The following is a 12,361-nucleotide window of genomic DNA, read 5'->3' as shown; positions in this document are numbered from 1 at the left end:
AGCCAGGTCTGCCCAATGTCCTGATACACTGGCATCGAGTGACCCTCCCAGTTGCAGGGCCTTGTCTTCTTGCCCAGTTCAAGATCCTTTCCTGTTCTTGGTACCAGTGCAGCTTCGCGGTGATGGCCCTCAGTTGTTCCCTGGCCTTGGGCTTTGACTGGAGTGACCTAATGGCTCTGTCTACTTCTGGCGGCTTGGGGACGCTTCCCCTTCCCACCAGCTTACCCAACATCTGGGCCACATACTCCGCGGGGTTCCTGCCCTCGGTTCCCTTCGGTAGGCTCACTATGGGACATTGAGAAACTATTTGCGTGGGACTGTACCTCCTTGGCATCGTGACCGCTTTTCCTGATCCTCGACTTTCCCCCTTACATCTTCCTTCCCCCTTGCATCGCCACCAACCGAGCCATTTTCGTCTCTAATGTGGCGATCCGGTCGCTCTGGTCGGTCAAGACCTTCTCCAGCTCTCTGATCGTTGCGTCCTGAGTCTCCAGCTGCTTTTCTGCCTTTTATAAGGCCGTCTATGGGGTAATCAGCGACTCTGCCATCACCACTTTGGCCGTTGTCCTCATCTCCGTCTTAATGGCCTCCTTGAGCTCCTGAAGTTTCTGTGGAAGTAACTCCCTCCATCTGTTCGTCAGGGTGGAGCCCTGCGTGCAGTTTGATGGTCCTTCTCGTTCAGTTGTGGCCGGGACCTTGGTACCCCGCGTGCTTGCCATCTCCTCATTCCTTCTTTCCAGGCTTTTGTTGTTTTTTGGCCCCTGGAGGTGCTGCCACATGCCATGTCTTGTCCTGATGGTGTTGGAGGAGGGTGAGGGATTCTTCCCCCGGTTTTACCAGGCCAATTTTGGTTTAAAACGCCTAATTTCAAGTTTTCAGGGTGACAGCCACCTTTTGTGCATCCGCGCAGCACATCCGTGTCACCGGAAGTCGGCTAGACCATTTCTTGAGGATATTTAAGAGTCAACCACATTGCTGTGGGTGTGGAGTTACAATCAGGCCAGACCAGGTAAGGATGGCAGATTTCTTTCCCTAAATAACGTCAGTGAACCAGGTGGGTTTTTATGACAGTCATTGGTCCTTTTTATTTAATTCAAATTTCACCATCCGCCGTGGTGAGGTTTGAACATGGGTCCCCAGAACATTACCCGGGGGTCTCTGTGTTACTAGTCCAGTGACAATACCACAGCCCCACCACCTCCCCGGATTCACTAAAAATCACCCAGATAACTGACACATACTTTTTGATTACCCAGAATAGGATCTGCAAATAAAGCATTTAAGTTTATTCATAAATGTTCTTTCAGAAGACTTACTCAGAGTAGATACCTGTACATCTGGCTTTAATCTTGACTTTGCATTCTTACACCTATCACGAGTACAGCCGCTTTTTGTGAATACACAGTGGACCTTTCTGAACTTTGAAAACTATTCTTAAAATTAATTGAACGCTTTTGACAAAAACATAGTTGATGCTCATGTTTTTATATAACATAAAACAATATATCTCCAATGTTGCAGGCTTAGTGCCAAATTACAGTTGAATAATCAACCAGCAAGTCAACTTTATTTTATACACCATACTGCAAGTGACAAAAATAGAGCAGCAAAACATGTTGAACCAACTGTGGATATCGCCATGGGAACACAAAGTGCACGTACAACCCTAATTGTAAACAGTTCATAACGCTGGTTAGATAGAAATCAGATAGCTTCCACTAAAGAAGAGAAAATTAGAGGGAGAATCATCACTTGGTCTCACAAAGGTCTGTTCTCAGGTATTTATCTAAACAGGCAGCGCTGAGCAGTATCAAAGCAAGCAGTTGAGAGAGCTCAACCATAGCTTGGAAAATTTGTTTCCTAATGTCGAAGTGATATTTTGCCTGTAGAAATTACTCAAGGATTGCCCCTTATAACTGTACCTAAGCAGCAGACTTTGCACTGTATCATTCTGGAGTATTCTCAAAGTTCATTGTATTATGTTGTGACACAATATCATCTCTGGTTACGTTTTGGTAAAATTTGTGAGGCCGAAATAGACAAATATCTTGTTTACACTTGAGATGGTCAAGTTGACTGATGGCAGCAGAATAGTCTATATGCATTTCAGTCTTGGATTACCTATAATGATAAATATTTGACCACACATTCTTAAAAATTCTTGTATTGCCTTTCAGTACAAATTTATCTACAGTAGAGGTTAAGGAAATACCATCTTGGACGTCTTCCAAATACCAGATTGAAAATACTCTTATCGCATCTGTTGTTGAGGGGCATGAATGCCTGTATATGTCATGGAATGGTTTTAATAGAGGGATCAGTGATTCGGATCCAGAACGCACCAGTTAGCACCACCTTCATCCTTTGATAACAGCATATCATTAACATGCATGAAGAGTTTACTGTCTACATAAAATTCTATTTAATTATGTGGAGAAAAGTCCCTTCCACGTTTTTTAAAAATGGGAACCAAAATAAAACAAAGTTACATTTTCAAATCCTCCCAACAAAAATGAGGCTGAGAGAGAACAGATAGCAATCGATCATTCTAAAAATTCATACTATTATGCACCTCTAACATATGCTCAGAGGCAGTTTGCAGAGTAGCAAAGATGCCAACTAATTGAAGACGCCAATTAATTGAAGACAAATATTAGGAGGTGACTAAAAACATAGCCTCAGAAGATTTTTAAGGGTGCATGGATAGATTCAGAAGCAGTTTCTAGGGAGATAGTTTCAGAGATCAAAGCCAAGGCAACTGACAGTATGCGTGGGTGCAAAGCCGGTAGGGGGCATGCACGAGAGGTTGAAATCAGAGGACGTAAGAGCGTGGAAAATGATGCAAGATTTGAAGGATCCCTGTGTAAAAGATCACAGATAATCTACTACTCAAGGTTATTGAGTATAGATGGTGATTTTGATGGGGTTGCAGAATACACCAAATAGAAAACAAAACTGTTCCTTTACAATCTCAGGTCCACGCAAGCAATATGCTTCTCACGTCACCCCAAATGTATGCCTTAAGACAACTCCAGTTGGGGGCTAGATATCTGTATCAAAATTAGTGACCAGGTTACACATGTATGAAGGATCACATTTCGATGTATACATTAAAACTGTGAACCCCTTCTCCCACCATGAAACACAAAAGTGAAGCATCCAAAATGATGTACTGCTAAAAAATAGTGAGTTCCTTATAAACGTAAAATTCAAACCCATTCTCTTCCTCTCCCCATTCTCCTCTATTCCAAAACGCAAATGCTTCAGTTCTGTAACGGTCCTGGATGAGGACGACTGTATATGCTGATTGGTTCAAAAAGGCTGCTCCCTAATTGGTCAAAAAGCACCAAGTCAGGGAGCAAACTTTTCTATTTTCCATATCTGGGAATTTTTTGGAACTGAAATCAAGATCAACTATGTGCACAGGATGCAGAGAAAGGAACCTGAAAGAACTCCATCTAGACCAAAGGCTGTGGTGAAAGCACTCGAAGTTATGAACACAGTAAATTGTATCAATAGGAACAGAAAATTACAAGGGTCACATGCAGATTAAGTAGACAGGCAAATGAAATTCAATCCGGGGAAACGTGCGGTCATTAATTTTAAATCAATGAAAGGCTGATCAGAATATTTTCTTCATGTCAACAGATTGTAAACTGTGGATGACAAATTTTCCATAAATTTGTATATTTTCATAATCTGTCTATGCCCCTTCACAGCTTGCTGTTTCCGGTGACACAATTTTCCTGACATCATACCATCTGTAAACTTGGATATGCAGCTACCTGGGTGAGATTTCCCCAGAAATCAACAATGGCCGCCAGAGGCGGGAAAAGAGACGTTGAAGTCCCCGACTGAAGGGCAGCTTTTTCCGCCGTACAGTCCAGGACTTTGGAAACAAAACCTTCCGGGATTGGGTCCCAACGACGTGTTGCTGACTGGGTGGCCTCGGATTCACTCTCCCCACCACCAACAACTTAGTCAGCCGAGGATCGGGTGCCATTGTTAGAGAGAGAAAAGCAGGTCACCCTGGAACCCGCCCACACCCTCCCCGGCAGTGCACAGGCATGACTCCCTTCCCCTCACCCGAGTTCCCCTAAGAGTGCACTTTTTAGGAGACTTGTCGTGGTTCACGATGTTCTGCCATCACACAAACATCGATGGATTTTTTGATGGGGAGGATGATTCAGGGGTAACTGCTTGATAATGAAAAATGTTGTTCCGATGTTGATGATTGGGAAACACACCCCATCACTGGTGGGGAGAGGAAACAATCACGTCCATGCGTTTGCGACAATTTAAAACAAGACCTTTCAGTTCTCGCGATATTTTGCACTCCATTCTCCGGCCCTGCTAGACACGAATGAGAGCAGAAAGTCTTTGCCTCTCTGTCTTCTTCTCGGCCATTGGTAGATAGAGTCAAAAGCAGAGGCATTCGAGAGATTTATAGGAAACACACTTGCCGCACCAAAGGAATTTCGGTATCCTGGACACAATTTACTAAAAGCTAGTGAGTGCATGGGTACAAAATGTAATTACAAAGACTTTTGAAATGCTAGTCTTTATCTCAAGGGGACTGTAGATGTCCACAGCCTTTGTCAGACCCCAACTCAGAATGTCATAGAATTGTGCATAACCACATTGGCCCATCAAGTTTGGCTCTTTCAAAAGGCAATCCAGTTAGTCCCATTCCCCCAACTCATTCCCATATCTCTGCCATGCTTTATCCTTCAAGTGTGTAATCAATTCCCCTTTGAATCTGTTTCCATCACCATGGCATGCAGCACATTCCGAATTCTAACAAACCAGGTTTTTATTCATGTCGCCACTGATTCTCTTGCCAAACACTTTAAATCCGTGCCCTCTGGTCATCGACCCATCAGCCACTAGAAACAGTTTCTCTATCTACACCCTAATGATTTTAACACCCCTATCAATCTCATCTTTGCTTTCTCTATTCTAACAAGAACAACCCACTCCCCCAACTCCAGTCTGTTCACATAACTGTAATCTCTCAGCCCTGAAATCCATTCTAAGTAAATCTCTTTTGTACCTCCTCCAAAGCCTTCAGGTCATTCCTGAAGTGTGGTGCCAAGAATTGGACAAAGTACCCCAGACGGAACTGGACTAGCATTTCATACAGGTTTCGCCTAAACTTACAAATCGAGCCAGGCCACTCAAGGGTGAAATAAGTAAGCACCTTTTCACATGAAGGGTTGTAAAAGTTTTTAAAAATTCATTTGCCCCAATGAGCTGTGGATGCAGGCTCGATTAGAATTTCCCAGACCAAAATCAATAGGTTTTCCTTATGCAAGGGTATCAAGGGATTACGGTCAAAAGCAGAAGAGGTACAGGTCAGCCATGCCATAAGTGAATGGTCGAACTGACCAGAAGGATTGGGTGTCCTCCTCATGTTCCTAAGTTTCTACTAAAAATTATAATAATTTTTTTAAAAGCACCAGTAAAGAGTAATGACACTTGGCAAAACTACAAGAGCAGTGAATTCAAAAATATGCATTAGCACATCAAAGGCTCTCCTAACTCAACATAATCATCCTTGAGGCCGGTTTGCTTTGAGTTACTGAAACAGGTCCTTACAAATGTTACCATTGAACGACGCACTTGCAAAATAATAAAATTGCTTCTTAAAAGCAAAGGTAATACTGGTTTCTGCTACTAGTCACCGAAAATGTCCTGTCTCAACCCGATGCCATCTTCTTCCATACTGCTCATGAAATCAGTTTCCGCATCCTTTACCTCTCCTGAGAAAGTCAGTATTTACCACAACAAATAATTTCCTCTAAATATGCAGAAGTAACAAATGGAAACAAGTCAGTCACCCCCAACAGTGGGTCAACATTTATCCTCTCACAAGCAAATAGTTCCAATCACATTTAGTCATCGTGTCTACAAATCCCTTCAAGCCATTTTTCCTTTATCCACATAACTAATCTACTCTAGGGTCCTTACATGGATTTGCTTGAACTAATGAAGAATTCCTACACCCTCACAACTCTGTGTAAAGGAGATTTATCCAGACCTCTGTTCCACATCATTTATATTCAATCGTGTCTTTCCTTGTAATTCCTTAATCCTTGTACTTCGTCCCATAACGACTGATAAACAGCCTTCTTCTACTTCTCCCGGTCCCATCCTTTCATACTTCTGCTCATTTCTGACATTTTGCCTCATAATTTGTATTGTTCTAATGAGAAAAAAACATTGTTTATCAAATCCTGTTTTGCATTGGTATTTCTTCATACCAGATATTATCCTAGTAAATCGATGCTGCAACCTCAAAAAAAACTAGTATTGCAGCGCACAACTGCACATAGGGTTTATCAAGGTTTGTACAACTTCTTCAGTACCTCTTGCCATCTTTCAGATACACGTAATTCATATTCCTCAAAGGAGCTAAATGAAAAACATTTCTCCCTTGTATCTAAAATTGTGTTTGCATTTCTATTCTTCATAAGCCAGAATGGAAATTCACTTCATAGGTATTTTTTCAGATTTGTCTAAAAAGTATAATCTTCAATGAATTAGGTTCATGCTCGCAGTTGACACTGGCAATTGATGAATTACAAATGTGGCCATATTGTGCCACCAAACTTTAGTTCCTTCAATGCAGATGTTCGTAGAGATGATTACGCACATTTGAAGGAATATCACTCACTTTCATGACTCTCAGGGCAGGACTTACTGCGCAATCCGCCGCGTGTTTTTCAGTGGCGAAGGTGACCCGTCAGTGGGATCTTCTGGTCCCACCGTTAACAACGGGATTTCCTGTTGAATGCATCCCTCGCCGGCGGGAAACCCGAGGCGGGGGTGTGCCGTCGATGGGACCGGAATATCTCACCAGCATGAACAGCCAGCAAATTACGCCCTTAGTTGACTTCTCTCTCCTTTATGACTAAAAACATATATTTGTGAATCAGTATTTCTGTATTAGTTTCTTATAAGATTCCTGCTTATGCCCAATGACACTCTAGGATCTAGGTCTCTTCAAACTGTTTTGGCATCGGATCCAAGTAAAAGGCTGTCAGCTGTAATTATAGTGCAGCAGCAATGCACATTGGCTGCGCCATAAACTACAAAATTGTTCCTGTGTACAATATTTACTCAAAACATTACTAACGTGATAAATCAATGTAAGATTGCCCCTTCTGCACCTTGTGCAAATGGATATTTTCCAAACCAAGTATTAATCTGATGTGATATTCTTGTGCCAAACCAAACCAGTTTGCCTGAACATGTTTCAACCAAGTTTCAAGCAGGCTTGTAATCAATGTTAATCTGATTACCATTTCTTTCCTACTTTTGTCTGGCAGATCATCATGTTTCTTTATGCCAGGAGTGCCCAAACAACTTTACGAAGGGCCACATAAAAAAAACAGCTGTCAGCCGGGAAAACGAAAAAATATCAAGTGACCTCTGACAGCTACACACAAGTGGATGTCAGACAAGAACATGATTGATATCAGCTGTGACACCATCTTCCGAGGTGGTTACAAAAATTTGATTTGTGGTTCTGTTACATTTAGAAGATTGAAGTGTGATCTGGTCAAGGTGCTTAATTGATAAAGGGATTAGACTGGGTCGATACAAAGAAACTACTTCCTTAGAGGTGCAATCCAGAAATCGGGGGCATATTCTTAAAATTAGAGCTGGATTATTTAGAAGCGAAATCAATTAGTATTTTTTCCACACAAAGAGTAGTAGAAATATGGAGAAAACTCTCTAAAAACTGGATTCCTGAGTCAATTTTAAAGACTTAGATGATTAATTTTTACTAGGTAAGGATATCAAGAGATATAGATGAAAGGCAAGTAAATGGAGTTGTTGTACAGATCAGCCGTACAAAGAACAAAGAAATGTACAGCACAGGAACAGGCCCTACGGCCCTCCAAGCCCGTGCCGACCATGCTGCCCGACTAAACTACAATCTTCTACACTTCCTGGGTCTGTATCCCTCTACTCCCATCCTATTCATGTATTTGTCAAGATGCCCCTTAAATGTCACTATCGTCCCTGCTTCCACCACCTCCTCCGGTAGTGAGTTCCAGGCACCCACTACCCTCCGCGTAAAAAACTTGCCTCGTACATCTACTCTAAACCTTGCCCCTCTCACCTTAAACATATGCCTCCTAGTAATTGACCCCTCTACCCTGGGGAAAAGCCTCTGACTATCCACTCTGTCTATGCCCCTCATAATTTTGTAGACCTCTATCAGGTCTCCCCTCAACCTCCTTCGTTCCAGTGAGAACAAACCGTGTTTATTTAACCGCTCCTCATAGCTAATGCCCTCCACACCAGGCAACATTCTGGTAAATCTCTTCTGCACCCTCTCTAAAGCCTCCACATCCTTCTGGTAGTGTGGCGACTAGAATTGAACACTATACTCCAAGTGTGGCCTAACTAAGGTTCTATACAGCTGCAACATGACTTGCCAATTCTTATTCTCAATGCCCCGGCCAATGAAGGCAAGCATGCCGTATGCCTTCTTGACTACCTTCTCCACCTGTGTTGCCCCTTTCAATGACCTATGGACCTGTACTCCTAGATCTCTTTGACTTTCAATACTCTTGAGGGTTCTACCATTCACTGTATATTCCCGTAATCTAACAGAATCGCAGGACAGGCTCGAAGGGCTGAATCCCTACTCCTGTTACTATGTTCCCAAAGCTAAACAGCTTCCCATCGCCGTTCACCATTATAATGTTGTTAGAACTCCATTTTGTATGGATCACTTTACAACTTTTAAAACTAGGTAAAAGGGGGAAAAAAATGACAGTTCATTGTAAATCTGAAAAATACATTTCTTTACATAATAAAATGTCGAGGATGTTATCAGTATATATTCTCTGTGCATTAATCATTCCTCCTGTCCCACTGCTCACTGTGGAGAAATTGGGACTCCCAGAGAGGAAATCTAGTTCACTGCATTGCTGACCATGGTGGGCATATAACATAGGTATTTGGAGAAGGCACCTACCAACTCTCTTTGATGGAAGTACTCATATGGGAATATGCATAGACTATTCAGTTCCTCAAGCATGTTCCACCATTCAGTTCAATTATGGCTGATCAGTATCTTTATTTCCCTTAAGTTTTAGTTCCTTAACCTGTAAGACTTCAAAAATCTCAGCTTTAATATTTTCAGTTGGACAAATTTCAATAGTTATTTGGGAGGAAGAGTTTCAGATTTTCGTTACAAATAGAACATAGTGCAGAAGGAGGCCATTCAGCCCATCGAGTCTGCACTGACCCACTTAAGCCCTCATTTTAACCCTATCCCCATAACCCAATCTAACCTTTTTTGGACACTAAGGGCAATTTAACAGGGCCAATCCACCTAACCTGCACGTCTTTGGACTGAGAGAGGAAACCGGAGCACCCGGAGGAAACCCACACAGACACAGGGAGAACGTGCAGACTCCACACAGACAGTGACCCAGCAGGGAATCAAACCTGGGACCCTGGCGCTGTGAAGCCACAGTGCTAGCCACATGTGCTACCGTGCTTTATGTGAATGAATAACTGTTTCTGACGCCATCCCTGAAGGGCCCAGCTCTAATTTTAAGATTATGCCCTCTTCTCTTTACATCGCCCCTGACATTCAGGCCACATCTCTAATTTAAACTCATCTTTTTCTGAAAAATATGGCCCATATTCAAAATGATACAGTAGCCAGATGAAAATACCAAATCCTTCTGCTAAGGAATGCCCAGGGGAATTTGGGGTTTAAACACAGAAGTGCCAAGCAAATCTAGAGCAAATTCAGGTAAAAGAAAGAGGAGAAATTCCTAAAAATAAGATCCAATTCCCAAGAAGATTGAGGTACATACTTCAGCAAATGACTACAACAGTGATTGGGCCAGGCAGCTAGTTATACAACATTACCTCCATTGTTGCTGAGTGGACTGAAGGAAGGCCTCTATATATACTCAAAGCATGTACATTTTGTACGCAACATAACTTGATAGAATATTAGGATGCTTCATTTTTTTTGAAACTGAACATTCAATGTTCAACACCCTGCTGCAAGGCTAATGGTGTGAAATATCTATATTGCGCAACTTCCCATTCAATGCCAGACTAAGCAATGATGACAGTATAGCTTCATTGCCCCACATATCAATATTAATTGATGTGTAGCATAACAGCAAAATGAAACCCCATAAATTTGAACCCAAACCAAGTCACAGTCTCAAGGTGTATCAAAGAACGTGTTTCACCAGAGCTGGATGGCTCATCAACAGATGCAGAAATTGATGGAAGAAAGTTGAGCAATGGCAAATTGTCATTAAAATATTCGACATTTTTGTTCATTACATTGCTAGTATTCATTTAGGGGTCTATGGTTACACTTTTGCACACAGGTACAGACTAGATTTGATCAGCTATCACAATTCAGATATCTATCAAGTCATTCTAGAAGACGAAAAATTAAAATTGCGAATCAGGATTAAATATCTTGGAACATTTTTTACCTCCCTTTCCTACTCCTTTCCCAAATGCTGGGATATACTTGGTAGGTGCCATATTCAATGTGAGAACCGTTACAATAAACATTTGGCATCCTACTTAACAGTGGAAGCTATCTCAGGCAAGTCTGATTCTTTTGTCACTTATTGTCCAGATTGGTACACTTCCCAGCAAAGATCAATAGGATAAGGGAAGGTTAGGTGACTTTTACTTTTCCTACTCCAGGAATACGTTTTCAACGACCTGACATTAACTAAGTGAGCATAGTTTAGCGACAAAGCTTCAGGTTTTCCTGATCTTTCTAATTAGTTAGCAAAATGTGGATCCATTTACTTAGGGCATGATTTTCCGGCCACGCTGTGCTGGAAAAGCAGCTCGCCACTGCACAGCGCAACCAGTGAAGGCCAGGAGACCCCGCTCCTGGGATCTACCCGCTCGCAACACCTCGCGAGATTCAACAAAATCTCGTGAGATGTTGCAAGGGGAATCCCGCGCACAACGGGCGGAATCAGTTTTTGGCAAATCTGCATATTAGAGCGAGGCAGTAAGCCTTTTTCTATAGTGCAAATTCCCAAGATACCTGAGGCTTAGGGATTCAATCCCTTTGCCTCGGGGACTGCAGCCAAGTGCTGTTGGGGACCAGATGGAATGGCACTTGTGGGGGTCTCCAACTGGATCGAAGACTCCCAGCTGCATGCCCTTTGGGCAGGGTGGTGCCCTGGCACTGCTGGTGCCACCTGGACACCCTGGCAGTGCTAGACTGGCACCCTGACACAGCCAAGGTGCTCAGGTGGCACTGCCAGGGTGTCAAGCTGGCATTTTATGCATGCACATGATCAGGCCGGGTCGCCCGGCGGGGCTGCGGGGGACCGGGGGACCCTTGCATGTTGTCTTCGGGCTGAAGGGAGGTCGGGGAATTATTTGCTGGGTCTCGGAGATCGGGACACCATTTTAAAATTTATCGTTAGAACGGGGAGTTCCGGTGAGCAGAGCTCTCCATAGTGAAAAACAGGGCTATGTGCGGCCTTGGCCACGCGTTCCCTGTTTAGGCCCCTTATTCAAAGCAAGTTGCGTTGAATAGCCATGTGTTTCTTGGAACTGTGAGTGCCAGGAAACATGCGGCTAAACATGCTCACTCAGGAACTTTGTTCCCTTTTGGGACGATCGCGGTCTTAATCACCATATCATCTGAAGAGCAGATATGGACTTCTCAGTGTACCTGCTATCGTACTCTGATGTGGTGCAGGAAGAGATTCTTTTGATGCGATCAAGAATAATGCTTTCTTCTCTAGCTAGAACCTTACAGCCTCTCGCAAGTGCCTAATTTATGGGCAATGTTAAGGTTAACAAAAGACAACAAAAGCAGAAATTCAAAATACGTTGTTTTAAATATCCTGGTCCACACTAAAGATCTCGTGCCTCAGCAATGGCACAAATTTCTAAAATAAATGTAAATTATTATGGCAGTAGAAAATATGAAATGTAATCACTGGATAAGCGTTTACATCCAGTTCTAACCAACATGGAGTCACAAGAATTATGAATTTTCTGTGCATTCAACCTGCAGAGGACAGGATTAATTCATCATGAACTTACTGTTCCAGAAGTTGGTCACATTTTGCGAGCGCATCCTTTTCTGCTTCAACAGCTCGATCCTTTTCCGCAATTGCATTTTCTCTTGCTTCCCTTAAATTTCTGAATTAAAACATATTTGAAAAAGAAAACCTTCAGGCGAATACAAAGCAAAATGTGGAAATGCACCCCGTGGGTAAATTTATTTCCTTTCAATAACTAGAAGACATTACTTTCCTATAGGAAATTCAAAAGTAAATGTAAATAATCTTTATTGTCACAAGTAGGCTTACATGAACAC

General features: G+C 42.5%; 1 protein-coding gene across 3 annotated transcripts in view; it reads right to left on the bottom strand.

Annotated features, from left to right (window-relative positions):
* Window positions 1-12,361, bottom strand: part of pibf1 (progesterone immunomodulatory binding factor 1) — a 165,133-nt gene that overhangs the window by 104,624 nt on the left and 48,148 nt on the right. For all 3 annotated transcript variants that reach the window (XM_072476135.1, XM_072476139.1, XM_072476138.1), the window contains exon 10: window positions 12,085-12,183. In XM_072476135.1, coding sequence (XP_072332236.1) covers window positions 12,085-12,183 — 99 coding nt within the window. The remainder of the gene's footprint in view (window positions 1-12,084; window positions 12,184-12,361) is intronic.

Source organism: Scyliorhinus torazame, chromosome 15 (assembly GCF_047496885.1).
Source record: "Scyliorhinus torazame isolate Kashiwa2021f chromosome 15, sScyTor2.1, whole genome shotgun sequence".
Lineage (NCBI taxonomy): Eukaryota > Metazoa > Chordata > Chondrichthyes > Carcharhiniformes > Scyliorhinidae > Scyliorhinus > Scyliorhinus torazame.
This window is presented reverse-complemented; position numbering and strand designations above follow the sequence as displayed.